The sequence below is a fragment of the Rhinolophus ferrumequinum genome, chromosome 15 (genome assembly GCF_004115265.2).
Source record: "Rhinolophus ferrumequinum isolate MPI-CBG mRhiFer1 chromosome 15, mRhiFer1_v1.p, whole genome shotgun sequence".
NCBI classification, from domain to species: Eukaryota; Metazoa; Chordata; class Mammalia; order Chiroptera; family Rhinolophidae; genus Rhinolophus; species Rhinolophus ferrumequinum.
In genome coordinates, this window is record NC_046298.1 from 36,694,068 (window position 1) to 36,715,516 (window position 21,449).

General features: G+C 36.3%; 1 protein-coding gene across 4 annotated transcripts; it reads left to right on the plus strand.

The window, feature by feature from the left end:
- The first annotated feature begins 568 nt into the window (after window positions 1–568).
- On the plus strand, window positions 569–21,393 carry LOC117034946 (zinc finger protein 82 homolog). 4 transcript variants are annotated; one of them, XM_033128466.1, is made up of 9 exons: window positions 582–777; window positions 981–1,172; window positions 2,552–2,604; window positions 5,601–5,712; window positions 6,047–6,132; window positions 7,485–7,611; window positions 8,692–8,784; window positions 15,534–16,460; window positions 21,015–21,393. In XM_033128466.1, exons 5-9 carry the CDS (start codon window positions 6,124–6,126, stop codon window positions 21,029–21,031), a joined length of 1,173 nt encoding a protein of 390 aa, XP_032984357.1. In that variant the 5' UTR covers window positions 582–777; window positions 981–1,172; window positions 2,552–2,604; window positions 5,601–5,712; window positions 6,047–6,123; the 3' UTR covers window positions 21,032–21,393. The 4 variants fall into 4 exon arrangements, with proteins under 4 accessions (XP_032984356.1, XP_032984357.1, XP_032984354.1 ...); XM_033128465.1 differs by lacking the exon at window positions 21,015–21,393 and having other exon boundaries at window positions 569–649; window positions 15,534–17,821; XM_033128463.1 differs by lacking the exon at window positions 21,015–21,393 and having other exon boundaries at window positions 15,534–17,821.
- Window positions 21,394–21,449: the final 56 nt, after the last annotated feature.

Consider the following 21,449-nt stretch of genomic DNA (forward strand, 5'->3'; position numbering starts at 1 on the left):
ACCGGAAGCGCACATACTCGCTACACAATCAGTTGCGCTGTTTCTCACACACACTGAGTGACTTTTTGCAGGCAAGGCCCAAGGAAAACAAATCTCTCAAAACCGCGCCACATAAATGTAGAGTCACAGAAACACAATCTCGTGCACTCACAGTCAATCCCATGCACTCACAGGCCCCCACAACATTCTCAGTCCTACATAGCTCGACACACAATTCCAGTCATAAAATCTCCTTCACAAACCACATTCTGGTCCCCGCAATCGCTACATCACAAACAAACCAGCCACATCCAGTGACAAAATCGCAACCAGAACCACTTCAAAGACCGACACACAGCGCCGTCCCTGGTCACAGAACTGCCAGCTGGCTCCACGGACTCACACCTTCGCACATCATCCTTTAATGCGCTTGCGGCTACTTTCTCAGGACAAAGCCGGGAATCCCGCCCTAGGTGGGGCGCTGCTGGATCTTTGACTCTCAGCTAGCGGGCGGAACTGATGCTCCACCCGCTGGGGCTCGCCGCGCCTGCGCACTCAGTGCGTGCAGTCGGCGCTCCCAACAAACCCTGCGCGCGGCCCATTAGACCCCCGGGGCTGTTGCGCCCTCGCTTCCACTGGGCGTCACGGTGAAAAAGGTTGGGCGCCCCAGGTGAGCGGTCCTGGCACGGAGCGTTGGTTTCGGTCATCTGTAGGAAAGGCGTTGCGGCCCAAGGATGAGGAAAGGAAAGGTGCTGCACCACCGCGGAGCTCTGGGAGCTCCGCACCTCAGACCCGAGTGTGCGTGAGAACCGCGGTGATGTGTCAGTCGGCGTGACGGGGCCGGGGTGTGGCATCGGGACGCTGCGGTTGGGAGGCCGGGACTAGTGGCTGATGGTGTTTGTGTGAATGAATTGGGTGCAGAGCCTCTTGTATGACTGAAGGTGAAGGTGGCCTGTGTGGCTGAGACCCTAACGTCAACAGCTGAATTTTCTGCCCTCTAGCCTCCTGGGCCCAGCCTCAGAGAAATTGCCCCCTAGTCAGAGATATCTGAGCGCCAGTGAAAAGATTCCCAGAAAAAAAGGCTCAGACCTGATCTTGGGATAAGGATGTTAGAACTGAACGTGCCCCACCCCCGGCTGGCTTCTGGGCGTCCTCCCGTCGCATTTCAGCTTCAGGAGCGCGCGGACACACAGGTGAGCACACAGCTCTTAGGTGTTCAGCTGCAGGTTTCAGAAACACGGAGTTCCCTCCGGGAAACTGCTGTGAAGTCGGATGCCAGTCCCGCACATCCGTAACCTTTCTCTAAGTGTCAACAGTACTCTCCCTCTTACTTAACTCTGGATTTGTATGGATGGCAGTTGGTGGGGACAGGTGTGGTCGTGATGTGCCCTGATTTAGCCAGGCTGGGCTGGGCTCCACGAAAAGCCTGTTGGTTTAAGATTCCCTTCTTCGCCAGTCCTGTCAAACTCTTCTGAGGAAAAGGGCTCAGAGTAGGAGGAGGAGGAATGAATTGCTATTGCCCATTTAAAAGTCAAGGTGAAGGCGAGTGAAATACATTTTTATTTTTTAGGACATGGGAACGTTTGCTTCCTTTTCCTTAAATGACCTGTCCATTGAATTGATACCTAAGCCCCTTCCCTAGTGCTTATATGCACATGTTCATTTGGCAGATGTTTCCCATTACTTCTGAGAGCTTTGTTTTTATAACTATGTGTAAAGCTCTTAGAACAGTGCCTGATACTTCATAAGTACTTAATAAACATTAGGTATTTGTTATATGGTAACTTTGGGTAATTCCCTATCCACTCAAATAGATGAGGAAAATGAAAATACCAAGCTAATTGTGTTGAGCATTTACTAGTTTAAAACATGAAATGCTCAAATGATCTAGAACAGGAATTCTTAACCAGAGGTAATTTAAATCTAGTTGGGGCTTTTAGGAAACCAGGAACCCCTTGAAATTGTGTGTAAAATTGTATATATTTCTTAATTGCCATTTTTCTGGGGAGGAAGTCCGTAATTTAATGAGGTTATCAAATATGACCCAGAAAGATTCAGATCCATTGCCCTACACTGTAATATCTGAGAATGTTCTTTGAGTGACCTTGTATAAATTAGTGCCTAGCAATAGGAAATTATTTAATAAATCACATTCCATATGATATAGTTTTATGCCATTAATATTATGTGCATCATGAGAAGGAAAAGAAGTAAATGATCAATTTTGAGCAATAGTCATAGTTTTGAACAAGATGACTCAATAAATTTTTAATTATGGATGAATCCCTTTTTATAAACTAGGGATTTGTAAGACATTTTGCAAGGGCTATATCTAATATAAAATTTTAGTTATTCAGTGAAGAAAGGAAAAAATAAAGCATCTATTGTGTACCAAATACTGTTCTGTCTACTTTGGTATACTCCTACTAAATTTGGGAATGCTGCTTACCTTAATTGTATTCAGTCACAAAAGAAAGAGAAGATATCTCATCATTTTGATGAAGAACAGTAAAAGGACTGATAAGTGTTATTTATTTTTGCCATGCTGATTTTTTTTTTTTTTTTTTGGCAGAACCCCCTCGTGTCACAGGCCTATAGACTCACATTTCTCTTAACAACTAGAAGGTACTCCCTCTCCCCAACTCTATTTTTTATTTGTATGGAAATAATTTAATTTTTGTTTCTGATGATAAAAATTAATGTATGTTTATTGTAAACAAAAAAGAGAGAGAGCGATCTAAGGAACTTATAAAGAAGCACATTTAAATTGCCCACAGTCCCATCATCCAGATTTAATGAATATTACTATTTTGATGTTTGTTTTTCCGAATATTTTTTCTGTGCATTGTGTACATGTTTGTTTTGAAAAATACAATCACAAAAATTGATTATTTAAGGAGATTCTTAAACACTTTAACAAAGGAATCCAGTACAGTCATTAAGATTTATTATATTGGTATGCCTGTACAGAGTAAAAGGGAATACAATGGTTCCCCTCTAATTTGAAAAACCTTCCAAGAATTTACACCTTTTAGGATTATGAAGACATTGATTAAAGGAATTACCAGGACAACAAATTATGAGGTAAGACATCCCTTCAGAATTAGAGACTTTTTTTTAGGGGTTCAAGATTACTCCTATATACAGATTTATAATAACAGGAAAAAAGTGATAGTAGTGATAAATATTCAGACATAATGTACAGAAGAACTTGATCAAACATTTTTAATACTTTCAGTATGATACCTTATCAAATCAATGATGTCAAGTTAGTGTCTCTTTAGAACTGCTAAGGATGGAGAGTAAAAGGGGCCTTGCTCTTCTTGATTTTTGTGAATCTTTTTTCCTAATATTATTAAAGAAAAATTATATTCTCATGCTTAGTTCTAAAATTTATTAATGTTGTAGGAAAGAGCAGTCTTTAAAATTTCAAAAAGTTTACTATAAAAAAAAAGAGATGGCATTCTAGTATTAAAATACTAAAGAAAACTATTAAAGATAGCTTATCAAAAATTAAAAATTTTTAAATTAAAAATTATTAAAGAGAATTTTCTTTAATAAATAGAATAAGGCGCATGTAATTTTTCTCATTTTATTAAGTGCTTAATATGTATTATTACTTAACCTTCACAACATTCCTATAAGATAGAAACTGTTATTATTCTCCCCATAGGTTTATCTGTGTGGAAGCAGGCATTGAAAATTAAGTAACATGTCCAAAGTCTCCTAGTTGATAACTGCCAGAGCTTAGATTCATGCCCTGGAACCTGACAACAAAGCCTGTGCTCTTCATATTTGAGAGTCAACTGCCTCTTAACATTGTGCATATTCTTTTTAGTCTGTCATACTTGGCAATTTATTGTGAATATCTTCTTTCAGTATCATTATTATTAATTGCATAATATGCCATCATAGAGGAACAATGTATAGGTTTGTTGTCTATGTTCGGTATTCTGACTTGTGGTTATCAATTATTCTTTGATGAACTTCCTTACATCACTCTTTGTGTACTTTTACAAATATTTTCTAAGGATAAATTCCAAGAAACGGAATTTCTAGATTGAATTATCAGGCATTTATATATATGCCAGATCCTGTGCTAGTACTTGGGGAAAATACAGTGACTAAAATGACATGGTTGCTATCCTTAAGTTGCTTACTATCTATCAAGGTGGATAGATCTCTACAGGAATAAGACTAAGGTAAGTGTGATAAAAGTCATTGAAGAAATCAGATGGCATGGCTTGGGAGTTCCTGAGGAGACATCTGAGTATACAGCATGCACTGTCAGATTATGACCAAATAATACCAAATCCATGGGATTTCTGTGGAGGTAAATGAATTTTATGTATAAGCTTTATGCCTCACAGTTTTTATTTTCATGATATTGAAACAAACAAAGTGAGACAAGCAGGACAAGAAGCTCCAGGAGCTCTTTGGAAGTCATCAAGGCTAAAATGAGTGGTTCAGAAGCAAGATAAATGCATCAGTCAAGTTATGAGTGGCAGCAGCACTGAAGCAAGGCATTGGTTGCAGATGTTCAAACCTTCTTTTCTAGGCAAAACTTCAACATACACGAACAAACTTATGAATCATAGAGTTGGTTCAGATATTAGGAGCTGAAATAAATAAAAACCTAGCAGCTTTTTTCTCCAAGTTCAAGGGATGACTGCTTCAAAAAGCAAGTCTAACCTACTTGAAGAAAAGCTTCCTGTTTGAAAAATTTTAAAAATATACTTTAGGAGTATATATGACCATATAAAATTATGAAATAAATGTAAGCAAAAAAAGAAGAAAAATTAAGATTACAATCTGGAAATAAGCAATTTTTGCAGATATTTTTCTATCTGTTGGTGCCTTTTTATGCTGATATACATGTATACTTTACAAATGTAGTCATAATGTCCGTTTTATTTCATTTTTCTAAAGACTACCTATCTTGAATATTTCTTTTTTGAAGTTTAGCACTTACACGCGCACTTCCACGTGGATACTTTATAATTTAATCTGTTTTCTACTGAAGGACATTTAGGTTCTTTCCAGCTTTTTTCCATTAATGAATAATGTCTATCTCTTATATCTTCGTGCACATATACAATTATTTTCTTTAATCCCAAAAGTAGAATATCTGAGTCAAAGGGTTTGCATGGTTTAAATGTTTCTTGTACATACTTTTAAATTTACATCCTCTGCAGGTTAGAATGTTCATTTCCTCACAAACTTGCTAACATGGGCCTCAATATTCTTAAAGTGAGAATATCTTTTGGTGATTTGATGTATTTCGGTTTTTTTACTGAGTCATGCATGCTCGTGTTTGTCTCATTGGAACTAGAGATCTGAGTTTCAGAGGCAAGAGCTATAGTTGAATGAGAGCTGACTTTGTGGTTAGAAAAAATAAGGATTCCAAATCCGCTTTGCTACTTAATAACTGAATTTCTGCAAGTAATTTCACTTCTTTAGTATGAATTTTCTGATCCACTGCATGAATGGGATAATTATTATACTATGTAGTAATCCTGAGTGTAGTTAATGTATATAAAACAATCACATGAAAGTTCTTGATAAATAGATATGTTATTATTTACCTGCTGAAAGTATGAACCCACACCTTTTTAACCTAGGTTGTAAGAAAGAGAATGGCAAATGAAGTCATGCAGGAAAGCAATGTGGATGATTCTGATTGAAAATAGTGAGGAGCCCAGAAGATTCTGGAAGTTAATACCCTGGCTGCAGGTAGGCAGGGCTGCCAGTGCAGCAGTTTGACAGTGGGAATGACTGCTAGGGTTGGTCTTTATGAATTTCCTTGTATCAAATGGATCTAGTAAGCAAAGCTTTGAAAGAGATTCTGCTTTAGATGATGTGGCCCCTTATCAGCCCTGGAATGTACAAGTAAGGATTAGATTTGTCCAGACTCCCTCAAATCTCCGTGTGTGTGTGTGTGTGTGTGTGTGTGTGTGTGTGTGTGTCTGGTGGGGAGGTCAATGGAGGGAAAAAGACATATTAAATTGAGTTATTTAGGGAGTTCTGAGGCTTATTTGATCTCATGGCCTCCTTTTCCTCCCCCTAGCTCTGTCCTCTGTGAACTCTGGTTCTCCAGGCAAGTAAACTCCAAGGAGTACTGACCAGTTCTTGAATTTGTAAACCATGGCCCATGTAAGTTACTCTTTTTTTCTCCTGGAAATACTGTCATGTTAAGGTCCTATGAACATTTCTTTATCCTGAAACTTCCTACCTATCGGAGCCTCATCTTTGGAACCTTCTTCCAGTTCCTCTAAATCCAGTGAGGGATGAGACTAAATGGTACAATGCCTATCCTATGAATCCTCTTTTTTCCAGTCATTGTCCATGTATTCATTGAATAAATCATTCAGCATCAATTGTATGTGTTTGGTCTCCTGTTAAGAGATGCAGTGGAACAGAAATGAAATCCCTTGAAGGAAATGTTTGACCATCTCTTGTGAGTTGATGAAAGAGGATAGGCCTGTTTGACTACTCGTGGGAAAACTCTGAACTTTTCCAGACTTGAGTTTTCCAAGTATATGAGAGAAGATTTGCTATTGGCTGGCCTCAGCTTCAGTATATGGTGAGATCTCATGCTTTGTGAAGCTTTTAGGACTGGGTAAGGATGTGGTTCGGTCTTGGTGCAGAGAGATCAGGAATTTTCTCTGGGAATGCCTATGAGTTGTACATCAGGAACAGGGTTCCGTTTGTAGTTGAACAGGATGTGCTTGTCTAAAATGACATCTTTGTGATTCTGGATTACCAGTATCCAGAATCTACATAAATATCTCAGGAACAAGGAATGCATGCAGAGAGGGGTGGAAAATGATAGTAGGTAAGATTATATAGACACATAAATAGTTGTAGACCCTCAGAATTGAGGAGGACCTTAAAAATTTTGTGTAGACCAAAAATATTTAAGTAGAGATGAATGATTGAGTCTCATATATCCATTACATAGACTATTACACAACCATTTTTTTTAAGTTCATTAAAGAATCTGTCATAAATGGGAGAATGCTTATGATAAGATCTGATTCAATGATGAACTTGGAAGAAATTCTTTAATTGTGTTCAGATCCTATTTCTAACAGAGATATTGTAGGGAAACTTTTTTTTTTTTTTTAACAGTCTGTTCTTGAAGGGGAAATGATGGAAGAACTCCCATTTCTTGAGAATTCATGAGGGAGATACATAGCAGGCAGAAGGCTTATATACAGTATTTAATTGGAGAACTGATTGTTTTTTCTCTTTCCCAGACATGTTTGGATAGTTAAGATATGTCAGAGTATGTAAAAGGCTGTATCTGTAGCAACAGAATTCTTCCAGAACACAGAGGCGTGCTGCTTTTTTAGGCACAATCATTTCCTAATTCACTATGTTTGAGGCTTGCGGCCCAAGCCTTGCTTGGTCCATTTCTTGCAGTATCTCTTACATTTTTTCTCCTTCCATCTTAAAACAAATTTCCTTTCATTTTAATTGTATTATATGGTTTGTCATTTCAGGGATCAGTGATGTTCAGTGACGTGTCCGTAGTTTTCTCTCAGGAGGAGTGGGACTACCTGGATGTGGAACAGAGGGACTTGTACAGAGATGTGATGTTAGAGAACTACAATAACTTGGTCTCGTTGGGTAAGGTTACCTGTTTCTAGTAATATAGACTCTGTTCTCTGTAATAATTGGCTTTCTTTGCAAATTTCAGCAATATCTTTGAAGAAATTATCTAAATTTCTACTCTCTGTTTTCAAGAGAATGGTTTGAGCTATACTTGTTTGAAAGTGAGTGCCTCTATTAAGTATATTCATCTTTCCCATCTTTAAGTGGCCTTCAGGTCTTCCTTACTGATGAAAGGGTTGGATTTGAAATCTGGGTGATTTATAGTGCTATCAGTGTTAAAGAAATCAGGTTTCACTTTGTGTTTGAACTTAGAATTGCTATAGGTATTTTGTTATTTGTTGGTATACCTGTAAGGAAAATAGCTATACCTAAATTCTTGGGTTTTCTTTGGCTATCAAAAGAACACATAATTTTTGTAGTGATAAGTTGGATCAACCGTATTTATTTCCAATTCAAGAGAACTGATTCCTTTTGTTTTTAAACAAACATATTCACTTTTACCTACTTTTATGATTGAAAGTTAAATATCCAAGAATTTTTTATTTAACATTTTAGGAATAGCCTAAGAAAAAACAATCAAGTCCTCAGGAAACTTCTTCTTTTCCTCTCAGCAAAATAACAATAAATAATAGCTAATAAAATATGTATAGCACTTAGTATATATTGTAGTCAGTGTTTAGATACAGATGTAAATTAATGTAACCACAGCAATCGTGTAAAATAGATAACTATTATCCTTATTTTATAGATGAAGAAAATAAAGCATAGAAATAAATTATGCAAGGTCACACAACTAGGATGTGGAAGAGGGGAGATTTGAACACAGGCATTCTATGCTCTCAACTACTATTGCCTCTCGAGAAAGAGTACTTGTATGGATATAAATTAAAATAAAATCTTTTCCCTCCCTCTCTAATATCTGTGTATAATGTAACCTTAATGTGAAATTTTTTAACCATCTTGCCTTTCTTCATTATAAAGGCTTTAACAATTACCATTTGACTTAGAGTTTATTAAAAAAGTTAACCAAGACTGAGGTAATTTGAATTTATTTTTTATTTTCATATCACCTTACATTTCTTTTCTTTTGACCAGGATGCTTCATTTCTAAACCAGATGTGATTTCCTTATTGGAGCAAGGAAAAGAGCCCTGGAAAGTTGTGAGGAAAGAAAGAAGACGATATCCAGGTGAGTGAGGGCCAATTGGGCAGGGGAAGCCATCATCAGAGGAAACTGCCCAACTCCTTAGGGAAGAGGTACACCTGATGATGATGTTTAGAAAGCCTTCTTTAAAGGTCCATGGCCTCAGGAGAAAAGGTCTGAGACCTGGGGAGCAAATTAAGGTCTTAGCTGGGGATACCAATAGAACTACTTCTGTATCTCATTTACCACTCTTCTTTTTTTGTTTTTGTTTTTGTTTTTTTGTTCTTTCCAATTTTCATCCTCTTTGAAAGGGGTATGGGGTAGACAGGTGCTATCTTTGTTTTCAGTTGACAATCATTCTGTCTATATTTTGATTCAGTTGCTTTCTTCTTTTCAATAGATAGATAGACCCATTTCTGAGCTGGGCACTATGCTAGACACTATCAATACGGTGGTAAACAAAACCAGTCGAGTCCCGGCCTCCATGGTATTTACTTTGTAATAAGAGAAACATAGTAATTGTAAATAAGTAGAAAATATAATGTCAGGTAATAAGAGAGTGTATGAAGAAAAGTAAACAGAGTAAGGGAATAGAGAATGGTGTGGAATGTGAAGGCCATATTAGTTACTGTGAGAGGGAAGCCTTTTTTTCCTTAACTTTTCTTATAGATTTTTAAAAGGGAAATAAAAGATTACAAAGAAGAATATGCTTGACATTGCAATATATGTTTTATCAGCAACTAAAGTTTTATATGAATTTATTCTTGTATAAAATGATATAAACGGAGCCACTTTAAAATGGTGTCAGAGCTACCATCCCAGAGGAATTGCCTTGGATGTCTGATTCCTCAAACCTTTGGAACGTTGAAGCTGGGAAAAATAGCCTTTGGACTGGGCCTAAAGCAGCATTGTTATCCAAACAACTGTTTGCAAAACTAACAAGGAAACACATTATGACTACCGACTGCTTCTTTATATTTAGCATCACTATGTTAGCTTATTTGCACCAATTGAAATTCCTTCCGTCTATTGATGTAATTGTTCCCCTTCCATTTCCCATAAATGCCTCTTGCCTTCTCACTATTTGGGTTTCTGCCTGAATCAGTTCATCCTGAATAACTTGGTCTTTTAGATCTTAACTAAACTCATGTTGCTTCTTACTTTGGTCTTTTATTTTCAGGTTGACACGCTAGAAGATAGCTCCATAGATCACAGAATATCATTCTTACTTGCCTTTTTCCATGTACGCATTAGGTTGGTGCAAAGGTAAATTTGGTTTAAAGGTTAAAAATAATTGCATAAACCACAATTACTTTTGCACCAACCTAATATATATCTACCTGCAAATGAGGAAGAAACATACATGAATGTGATAGACTATAGGGAGAATAATCCCTTGGTTTAGCTTCTTCCTCTATTTTCATCTCTCTTTGAACCTCTTGTTTAAAAAAAGATCCTTAAAATTCTTTATATAGAGACATATATATGTTGTCGTTCTGTATTTGCTGTTTGTATATTGAGGTCTGGCTGAGGAGATTCATTTTAGGCTAAGTTCTTATTTTACAACAATAGGGTCATTTCTGTGCCCACACTGTTTATAATGATATCGTCTGACTCACTGTCTACCAAAGGAAAGAAAAGCATGCTTTTTCCCCCCAATCCTAACTTATTTTTTATTCACATTTAGGTATAATTAAATGACATTTACAACTATTAATACTAAAAACAAACAAACAAACAAAAAGACCCCAAAACAACGAAAGGCAGAGGTTCCAAGTGAATAAATTAATATCTACTTAGGAAACATTTAGCCAAAATGACAATTGTTGACTCAAAGTTATACATCTTAAACAAGATCATTCTTTTTTTTCCTTCTTTTCTTTCTTCCTTTAAGTTTTATTGAAGTATAAATGCATACAGAAAAGTGGACAAAAGAAGAAAGGCTTTTTTGAGGAGGTAATACATGAGGAGAGACATGAAGTAAGGCTCAAGCCACGTGGGAAGAACATTCTGAGCAGATGGAAAAGACCTAAGGAGGAGTTAGCTTTGCATGTTTGAGAAATAACAAGAAAGCTATTGTGGCTAAAATAGGGGGAACGGGAGGGAAGGCAACAAGAAATGAGATCAGAGTTAGGCAAGGGCCAGGTAATATAATCACTAAGAGAAATTGGAAGCTGTAATCTGCTTTGTACTTTAAAATTATCCCTCTGGTGGAGTACAAAAGCAGGAAGGACCAGTACAGAGGCAGTGTCAGCTGTTCGGACTAGAAGTAATGGTTTGGATGAAAGGCAATGATAGGTGGTAGTAAAAAGCTGTTAGACTCGAGATATGTATGAAGGTAGTGCCGAAAAAAACTCGCTGTAAGTGGAGTAAGTGGGAAAGAGTGATATCAAAGGAGGAGATAAGGGTGTTAGCTTGAACAGCTGGGTAAATTGAATTACAGTTTACTTGGGTGGGGAAGATAGGAAGAGCTGGTTGGAGGACAGACCTTAAGAGTTTCTGTTTGGGATATTTTAAGTCTGAAATGTCTCTTTTTCCAGTTTGAGGTGTTGAGTAGGCAGCTGAATATATACACCTGGAGCTCAGGAAGCGATTATGTCCTGATGTACATCTGGATGTCTTTACTTTAGGACTGGAATTTAAATCCATGGGTCTGAATGTGATCACCTAAGGAAGGCATGCAGGTAGAAGAAAGCAGATGAGGAGAAGTGGCCACAAGATTGATTCATGGGGCACTCCAACATTTAGACCTTTGAAAGAGGGAGCAGCAAAGGAGATGGAGAAGGAGCAGCACTGATACAAAATAAAAACAAAAGAAAATGTTTCAAAATGGGAGGAATAGAGAAGGAGGACTGAGAATTGACCCCAGGTTCTGGCAAGATGGAAAATGCTGGTGATCTTGTCAAGAGTGATTTTTAGTAGAGTCAGGGTGGAATCGTGATTAGAATGACTTAACGAGAGAAGGGTAGCTGATGAGAATGTGTATAAGACAACTCTTTGGAGGAATTATGTATGAAGGGAAGCTGGGAAATAGAGATCATAGATACACTGGGGATATGGGTTATAAGTAGTATATTTTACAATATGAAATATTAGAGCATGATTGTGTGTTCATGGGAATGATTCTATAGCTGGAATAAATTGATGCAATAGAGAGAGAACATAATTGTGGGAGCAGTGTCCTTGAGGTAGGGGTGGATGAAGAGGTTAGGATCCAGGAAACGAGAGAATTAGGAAGGAAAACAGTATAGTTGTGAATGCAGTAGGTGATGGTCAATGTGGTGGAGATATTCTTCTATTGTTGCTTTTTCTCAGTGAAATTAGACTAGAATGAGAGGATTGTTCAGTATGGACTTATTAGGATGTGATTAAAATTGCTTCTCAGAAGTACAGTTCTTCGATGTCAGGTTTTATTATTTTCAGATCTTTGTACACTGTCCCAGTGTTGAGATGCAAATGGGACATCGGAACCAAGTCTTCTATATCTCAGACCTTCTTGTATCTCCAGATTGTCAATGTAAGAAATGTCCAACCTGAAGAGAATTTCTGTAAGAGCTAAAACTGATGCTAATGCCAGGAAGCAAGATCTCAAATGCTCCAGAGAATGACAGTTTTGAAATTTCTTTTATACATTTAGAATTAAGGAGGGAACAGAAGGAAGATTACATGAAGGTGGGAGAAAGCAAGGTACAGGATAGTTAACAAGGTTGTGTGCTCCCTTGAGTGTGGTTGCACCTTGCAGGTCTGGAAAAGAGGATTACTTTCAGTATTTCAAAGATGTGTTAACCTAGATGCACAAGAACAATGGACAGTGCTTGCTTAAAACCTTTCACTAAAGAAGTTATATGCCTGGGGTGTGACTACCCACCACGACCTGCCTAATGAGGAATATATGATCAGATCACCCTGGAAGGTTACTTTTGGTTAGATTTATTGTAGCGTCCCCTTTTCGTCCACAAAAGCAAGTGGTTAAAAATAAAATGCTCAAACAGACTACGTAATAAGTCCAGGTGATTTGTTATTTAAACCTCTTAAGTTTTCCAATTATGCAATTATATCATCTGCAAATAGTTTTACCTCCTTTTAAATTCTTTTACCTCTGTTTTTTTTTTTTATATTAAGTACATTGACTAGTAATTCCAGAGCTACTTTTTTGTTAAGACAATGTATATTTTATTTTAGGGAAGTAATCATTCCTGTTTTATAGAGCAGTTCGTCAAAATCGGAAATAGTTCTTTTTTTAGTTGTCTTTTCAGCATCTTTGGAGTTGATCATGTGATTTTTTTCCTCCTTATCAGTTCTATTAATATGTTGAATTATCTTAATAGATTTCTCCATATTGGACCACTTTAACATTCTTTAAATAAACAACAGAGTCTTTCAGTGTGCTGTTTTATTAAACATTTAGAGTTTTTACATTTATTTTCAGAAAATTGGTATGTAGTTTTCTTTTTATCAGTGGTCTTTAATATGATATCACCTCATGAAAATAGCTTGGAAGTCCTTCTTTTTCTTAGTTCTCAATCTAAATAGGATGTAGGGGTTATTTTTTATTATTACCATTGTTTTTTAAAAACAAAAATACTATTTTGGAACTTACTTCCCTATCGATCTAAGAGTTATTTAATATAGACTTCTAAAATTTCAAGTGGATTTACTTTTTAAAATTTTCTTATTTCTGGTTTTAGTACAAAATGTCTATATGATTCCAACTTTTTTATGCAGACCATATTATAATAATTGAAAACGTCATCCTTTTTCTCTCTCATTACACAACACATTTAGAACTTAAATTTTCCTATGCCTTTTTCTCCTACTGGCTTAGCATCCTCTGGTCTGTATCCAACATGACCTTTGTTAGCAAGTTCTTTACACTTAAGTTCTTTACACTTAAGACCCTTTGTGCTATAATTAGTGAGTTCCTTACATATCACATCCTTTTTTTGTCTTCTGCTAAGGACTTCATAAGAACTTCAATAAGATCTAAACATTTTTCTGTGTCTGAAAATCATTGGTACACATTTCTAGGAAATACAGGAATGGCTTTGCCTCTGAAGGAATGGAAAGAAGACCTGAGCAAGGTAATGAAGGAACAAAACCACTTGAGCATTTGTAAAATGGATGAGTGATAGAACAGGTTTAAAGAAAGTTTAAGTAAGTAGAACTCCTCAGTACCTTTGTTGTATGTGGAGACAAAAAGTAACCCATAGCTATGTGAAGGAGGGAAGGCAGTGTAGATAATATTGCATAGAAAAGGGTATAAGCAGTGGAAGGATGTATAGGAATATACAGCCACCATTTTCTATTTATATAGTTAGCTGGGCTAGCTTGGATGAATAAAGGGAATATTAAATCATTATAGTAAGGTATATAGTAATTATACCAACGAGAGATTAGAGGCAGAGAAATGTATTCAGAATAATATACAGTTATATGTATTCAGTTATATACAACTATGGTAATTAAATGAATGAAACCTATTATGTGCTATGAATTTATTATTTAATGGAGAATAAAGTAGTGATTGTTTCTGCCCTTGAAGAGGGTTAGGGGTAAGAAAATAAGCAGAATAACAATTGGAAAAATTAATAAATATATAATTTCAACATATATTATATATTATATATACATATATAACAACACAGATATATAATAACAACATAGATTTAGATACTGTCAGGAAATGACTTTAAGACTTCAGAATGAGAAAGAGACAGCCATGCAGAGAGCCCAATCAGAAGATTTGTGGGAGATACAGCAGATTGAAAAGTCCTAAGAGATGAAAGTAAGTTGGGACATGTTCAAAGATTTGAAAGAAGTCCTCTCCAGGTAGCAGTAAAGAGGACAGTGTAGAGATGATGTGTTAGAAGCAGAGGCATTTTAACCACAGTAAGTTTGATTTTATTCAAACAATAAAGAGAAATTGTTGAAAAGTTAAGTATGATTTTTTAACCTTTCATCTCCATCAGAATCATGTGGAGAATATTAAATACAGGACTGTCCAGGACTGTAGAATCCTATCCAAGAGGTTTAGATGGTGTCTAAACATCAGTATTTGTAATAAGTTCCCTGGTAATTCTGACACATACCTCAATTTGAGAACCACTGACTTAAAATGTTTACAGGCATACCTTGGAGATACTGCAGGTTTGGTTTCAGACCACTGCAGTAAAGCGAATATCTCAATAAACAAAAGTCAGGAATTTTTTTGGTTTTCCAGTGCATATAAAAGTTATGTTTACACTATACTACAGTCTATTAAGTGTGCAATAGCATTTTGTCTAAAACAATGATGTACATACCTTCATTAAAAATTATTGCTATAAATATGCTAGCCAGCATCTGAGCCTTTCGCATGTCTTAATCTTTTTGCTGGTGCAGGGTAGCATCAGAGATCACTGATCACAGCTCACCATACAAATATAATAATGAAAAAGGTTGAAATATTGCAAGAGTTACCAAAATCTGACAGATACCCAAAGTGAACAAATGCTGTTGAAAAAATTGCACCGAAAGACTTGCTGGATATAGGGTTGCCACAAACCTTCAAGTTGTAAAAAACTTAATGTCTGCGAAGCGCAATAAAGTGATGTATAATAAAAGGAGGTATGCCTGTACTTAATCACCAGTCTCACTTTTTCACATCAACTCTCATTTTTCCTGGTGTTCCCTTATGCATTTTTTCCCTCAAATTCTATAACTATTTTTAGAATTTCAATGGAAATTACTTTGGTTATCTTTTATTTCTACTTTAGAAAAAGGGACTACATGTTTGCTCTCTTGTTTTCTTTCAGATTTGGAGACAAGGCATGAGACCAGGAAGTTATCTTCAGAAAATGACATTTATGAAATAAACTTATCCCAGTGGAAGATAATGGAAAGAATTAACAACCATGGTCTTAAGGACCTTATTTTAAAAAATGATTGGGAGTCCAAAAGAAAATTTAAAGGACAAGAGGGATATTTTGGTCAAGTGAAAATTACACCTCAAAAAGTGTCCTCTTACCAGAAACGCACATCCCTTACTCCACATCAGAGAATTCATTTTGTTGAGAAACCCTATGAATGTAAGGAATGTGGGAAGGCCTTTAGAGTACGCCAACAACTTACTTTTCATCACAGAATTCATACTGGTGAAAAACCCTATGAATGTAAGGAATGTGGGATGGCTTTTAGACAGACTGCCCACCTTACTCGACATCAGAGACTTCATTCTGTTGAAAAACTCTATGAATGTAAGGAGTGTGGAGAATCTTTCGTATGTGGCCCAGACCTTAGAGTACATCAGAAAATTCATACTGGTGAGAAGCCCTATGAATGTAAGGAATGTGGGAAGGCCTTCAGAGTGCGGGGACAGCTTACTCTCCATCAGAGGATTCATACTGGTGAGAAACCCTATGTATGCACAGAATGTGGAAAGGCCTTTAGACAGTATGCACACCTTACTCGACATCAGAAGCTTAATATTGCTGACAAACTCTATGAATGTAAAGAATGTGGGAAGGCCTTTTTATGTGGCTCTGGCCTTCGAGTACATCACAAACTTCATACTGGTGAGAAACCTTACGAATGTAAGGAATGTGGGAAGGCCTTTCGAGTGCGACAACAACTAACACTCCACCAGAGAATTCACACTGGTGAGAAACCTTATGAATGTAAGGAATGTGGAAAGACCTTTAGTCGTGGTTATCATCTTATTCTTCATCACAGAATTCATACTGGTGAGAAACCTTATGAATGTAAAGAATGTTGGAAGGCATTTAGTCGTTATTCACAACTTATTTCACATCAGAGCATTCATATTGGTGTTAAACCCTATGACTGTAAGGAATGTGGGAAGGCCTTTAGGCTGCTTTCACAACTTACACAACACCAGAGTATTCATATTGGTGAGAAACCTTATAAATGTAAGGAATGCGGGAAGGCCTTTAGATTGCGCCAAAAACTTACTCTACATCAGAGCATTCATACTGGTGAAAAGCCCTTTGAATGTAAAGAATGTAGGAAGGCCTTTAGACTTAATTCATCCCTTATTCAACATCTGAGAATTCATTCTGGTGAGAAACCTTATGAATGCAAGGAATGTAAGAAGGCCTTTAGACAACATTCACACCTAACCCATCATCTGAAAATTCATAATGTAAAGATGTAAGAAAGTCTTCAGTCCTGTGTTGTAGAACATGCTATGAATGTAGGAATTAATCCCTTTTGCTTCATACATGTGGTAATTTAATATATTCTACCATTACTCAAACCTGATAAACTTCACATTCATTCTAAAAACTAATAACAAAAGTGCGAAACACACATCTATCCCATCACTTTCCTGCTTATGTTATATTGAACAAGATGCTTAAGTGCTCTGTGTTGTAATTTATTCATTTGTAAAATGGTAATATGCTGTGACAGAGCAAAAATGACCAGAAATTTACTGATACTCCTCCCATCAAGAGGTGGAATCCACATCCTTTCCCCTTGAATCTGGTCAGACTTTGACCAGTAGAATATAGTAGAAATACTGCTGTGCAAGTTTTTGGACCCAGGGTTTACTTGTAGATTTTACTTCATCTCTTGAGATACTCTCTCAAGTTCAGATCCTAACTTGTTATGTTAAAAAGTCTGGCTACTCTGCTGAAGGGACTACATGGAGAAGCCCTGAGACAACAGAAAGGGAGAGGCACCCTGTTTGGCCCAGCCGTACAGACGTGTCCACCGACACCAGACATTTGAGTGAAATAATTTTGGATCCACCAGACTAGCTACCAGCAGAATGCCCCTGAGTGACTCTACAGTGAGTTGATGCTATACAGAACAGAATCGACCAACTGAGACCTTGCCCAAATTCCTGACCCACAAAATCATGAGATACAGTCAAATGGTTCTTTTAAGCCACTGAATTTTGTTTTGTCATCATTAATATTACTCTTGAAAATTCATGAAGATTTTGGGCACAGTGAATATGGAAATGCCCTTCACCAACACTCATTCCTGTTGGACTTAAGATAATCTATTGTTAAAATAGTGAAAGTGAGAAATGCTTTTTTTCAATTCGTTCATTAAAAAGCAGATTTTCTACAATCTATATTCTGTGGCCTTGGTCTAAATTTAATTTGAAATTAACAAAGGATCACATAAAAAGAAACTATTTGGAAATTTAAAATCTCCTGTGTTATATAACTCCTGCAATAATTTTTTAAAAATCCATTGTAGCCTTTATTTATTTTTATTTTAAATTTTTTTACTGCTCAAATTGTCCTATCTTTGGCCAGTGGTTATTCCCTCAAATTGGCTCCTGTGTCCTTTGGTCGTGACCACTGTAGTCTTTGATAGCTTATTTTTCTAACCAAACACATTGGTCAGCTATGAAGCATATTAGGACATTTATTGGTAAATAAATGGGAGAAATGGAGCATTTATCTCACCTTCCTTTATGAACCATATTTTAAGACACCCAAAAGTTGGTGAAGAAAGTTCTTTATTATTAGACAACTCTAGCTAATAAAGGTAAAGGAATGATAGAATTTGAAGACCATTGGATGAAAAATTGATAGGAAGCTTTTAATGGATGGAGTAGAATGACAGAACCCACTAATCAATATTAACATCTATAAGATCAGCTTGGCTATGTTCTTGATGTGATGCAATGAATGTATACAGCACCACCTGTGAAGTATCCTTGCCCAAAATATTGGTTCAGAAGTATAATTTAGTCTCTAAGTTTAATTACCAGTTTACAGGAAACTTGGAGACTAAAGGAACAAATTAATGACATAAAGAAGCAAACAACCACATCCAGAATGTGGGAAATTCCACAGAACTAGTGACCTAATTTCTTAACCAATATATGTCAAGACAAAATTAAAACAATCTAACAAATTAAAAGAAACTTGAGACATAACAATTAAACACAATGTATGGAATGTGTTGGGACGCTTTTGTAAAAATGTACGCATGATTTGTTTTAATCAGGTATGGTAAGATATACAAACATGGAAATGATTGTCATTAAGGAAGAAGTTCATACTCAGAGCCCTAGAAATAGGAAGCGTCACATGCCACTCAGGTCCACATAGGGAAGCATCCAGTTTTGTTGGGAGGCAGAAGGGGCGAGACCACAGAGCATGGTTGAGAGCCTTTACTGGAGTTTTCCTGCAAAGGAATGGGCAATGCTGAGTAGGTACACTGAGCAAGTTTAGGATTGGATAGTTGAATAATTTTGGTGGACTCGGAGCTATAGGGGTGGCCCCTACTTGTCCAGTACCTGGCCCTGGAGTGATTTAGGGCAGGGGGAACATTGGCTTGCTGTGTGAGAATTTGATAAAGGAGATGATTGGGGATACAGGCTTTACATTGGTTGGTTTGTATATCAAAGGCATGCTTGCAGTACAGTCATTTGCTGTCTCTAGGAATTTAGTAGCCCTGGGAGCAGTAGTCTCTCCAAGTCCCCAAATGCCAGAGCATGAAGAATACAGAAAAGAAAATATTCTCTATGCAATCCTGATTTGGACAAATAAATGAAAAAAATTTAGATTGTAAAAATATAAACCTACAGTGGGTATTCAATTATATTAAGCAATTATTCATTTTTCTAGGTATGACGTAGGTTTGTGTGTATAGGTACTTATGCATTAGAGATTCATACTGAAGTATTCAAGGGTGAAATTATGTAATGTCTGTGATATGCTTTATGCCAGTCCAGAAAAACAAATGGTGGGAGAGAGAAATGAAACAGGATTGGCAACATGTGGCAAAGTGTTGAAGCTGGATAATGGTTACGTAGGGTTCATTGTGCTATTCTGACTGCCTTTGCATATATTTGAAACTTTTCACAATAAAGTTTTTTAAGTAGAAAATCAAATCTGAAATTTTAGACTCTTAGTGATAAATGATGTGATGCCTTCAAATAAAAATTTGTGGGAAATGACCAAAGCTCTCCTTGGTAGAAAATTAATAACCTTAATGCATTTAGAAAACCTGGATTGAACAACTAGTGTTTGTCTTGTTTACCATTCAGTCCCGATAACTACAGTGCCGTCACATAACAGGCAATTGATAAAGGTGCTGAAAAAAATAAACATTAACTTAAGCCAGAAATTTAAAAAAAATAATAAAATAAAAACCATGGTAAGTAATCTATACAGTAAAAGTAGAAATTAATGGGATAGTTAATGAAATAGTAGATATTCTCTGAAAAAACCATTAATATAGAATTGGCAGTTATTACTTAGGAAAATGACTCAGTTATAGCTTTATGTATGGGAAAAGTAAAATAGCTATGTACAGGAGATTTAAAAATTTTAAAGTTATACCCATATATGTATTACTATATACATGTATTTCAGTATGTATAAAAACATAGAGAATGAATTATCTAGAGAAACCTAAATGATCAAAGTTGACTCAAGATACTATGAAAAACCTGAACAGATCTATAAACAAAGCAAAAAAAAAAACATTTTGGAAGGGTTTTTTAAAAATTTTTTATTGGGGAATATTGGGGAACAGTGTTTCTCCAGGGCCCATCAGATCGAAGTTGTCCTTCAATCTAGTTGTGGAGGGCGCAGTTCAGCTCCAAGTCCAGTTGCTGTTTTCATTCTTTAGTTGCAGGGCGTGCAGCCCACCGTCCCATGTGGGAATTGAACCAGCAATCTTGTTGTTGAGAGCTCGCGCTGTAATCGACTGAGCCATTTGGCCTCCCGAAAGCAAAAATTTTTATTGTTATGATCTTCTTTTTAAAAAACTAGAATCAGTAGTTTTTCAGGTAATAGGAAGTTTTAAAGAATAGATAACTTCTAGCAAAATTTTGCTCATTATTCCATAAGACAGTATCCCAATAACAGATGAGGATAACCCCTGAAAAGCAAAATCTGGGCCAGTATCACTTATAAGATACACGCAAACATTCAAAATAAAGTTCAGTAAATTGAACTCAGTAGTCTATTAAAAAGATTATAAAACATAAAATGATATACCAGGAATATCCAGGGGAATGACCTGTTGTGATTTAATTAGGTGTCCAGATTTTAGGTTGTCTAACTTGAGCAGTGTAACAATGTTGGAAAAAGTGACATGATCCAGCCCCAACATCTTTTTTTTTTTTCAATTAAAGTTTATTGGGGTGACAATTGTTAATAAAGTTACATAGATTTCAGGTGTACAATTCTGTAATACATCATCTATAAATCACATTGTGTGTTCACCACCCAGAATTAGTTCTCCCCCAACATCTTTTAAATTGTTTCTCCTCTTATTCTTGTTTATCTTATTTTCATCAGCTTTACAAAAGGAATAAACAATAGATATGAAAAACAGGCGTTCAACACTTAAAAAAAACCTCTAACAAAATAAAAGTGAGTATTGCCACCTCATTTTGAACCAAACCTCTGTAATGTTTCTGTAGTCATACATTAAGACTTGTACCTACAAGTCCATTTTGCTCAGAATGGCAGATTGGGCAGATGTCATTGAATAATCATTCATCATCTAGAATAATCATTCACCATCTAGTGGGAATATTATTTGCCACTCATGATTTCAAATTGTTTCTTTAATTTGTAAACAGTATACACAATGTTTCCACAAAAATGTAATGCCAAAAAGTATTATAATTGCTATAATAAAATTAATTTTTGCTAATAGGTCAATGTGTTTCTCCTCCATGGTTACATTTTGATGTTAATAGAGGTCTTCTGGAGACAGTACATTAACTC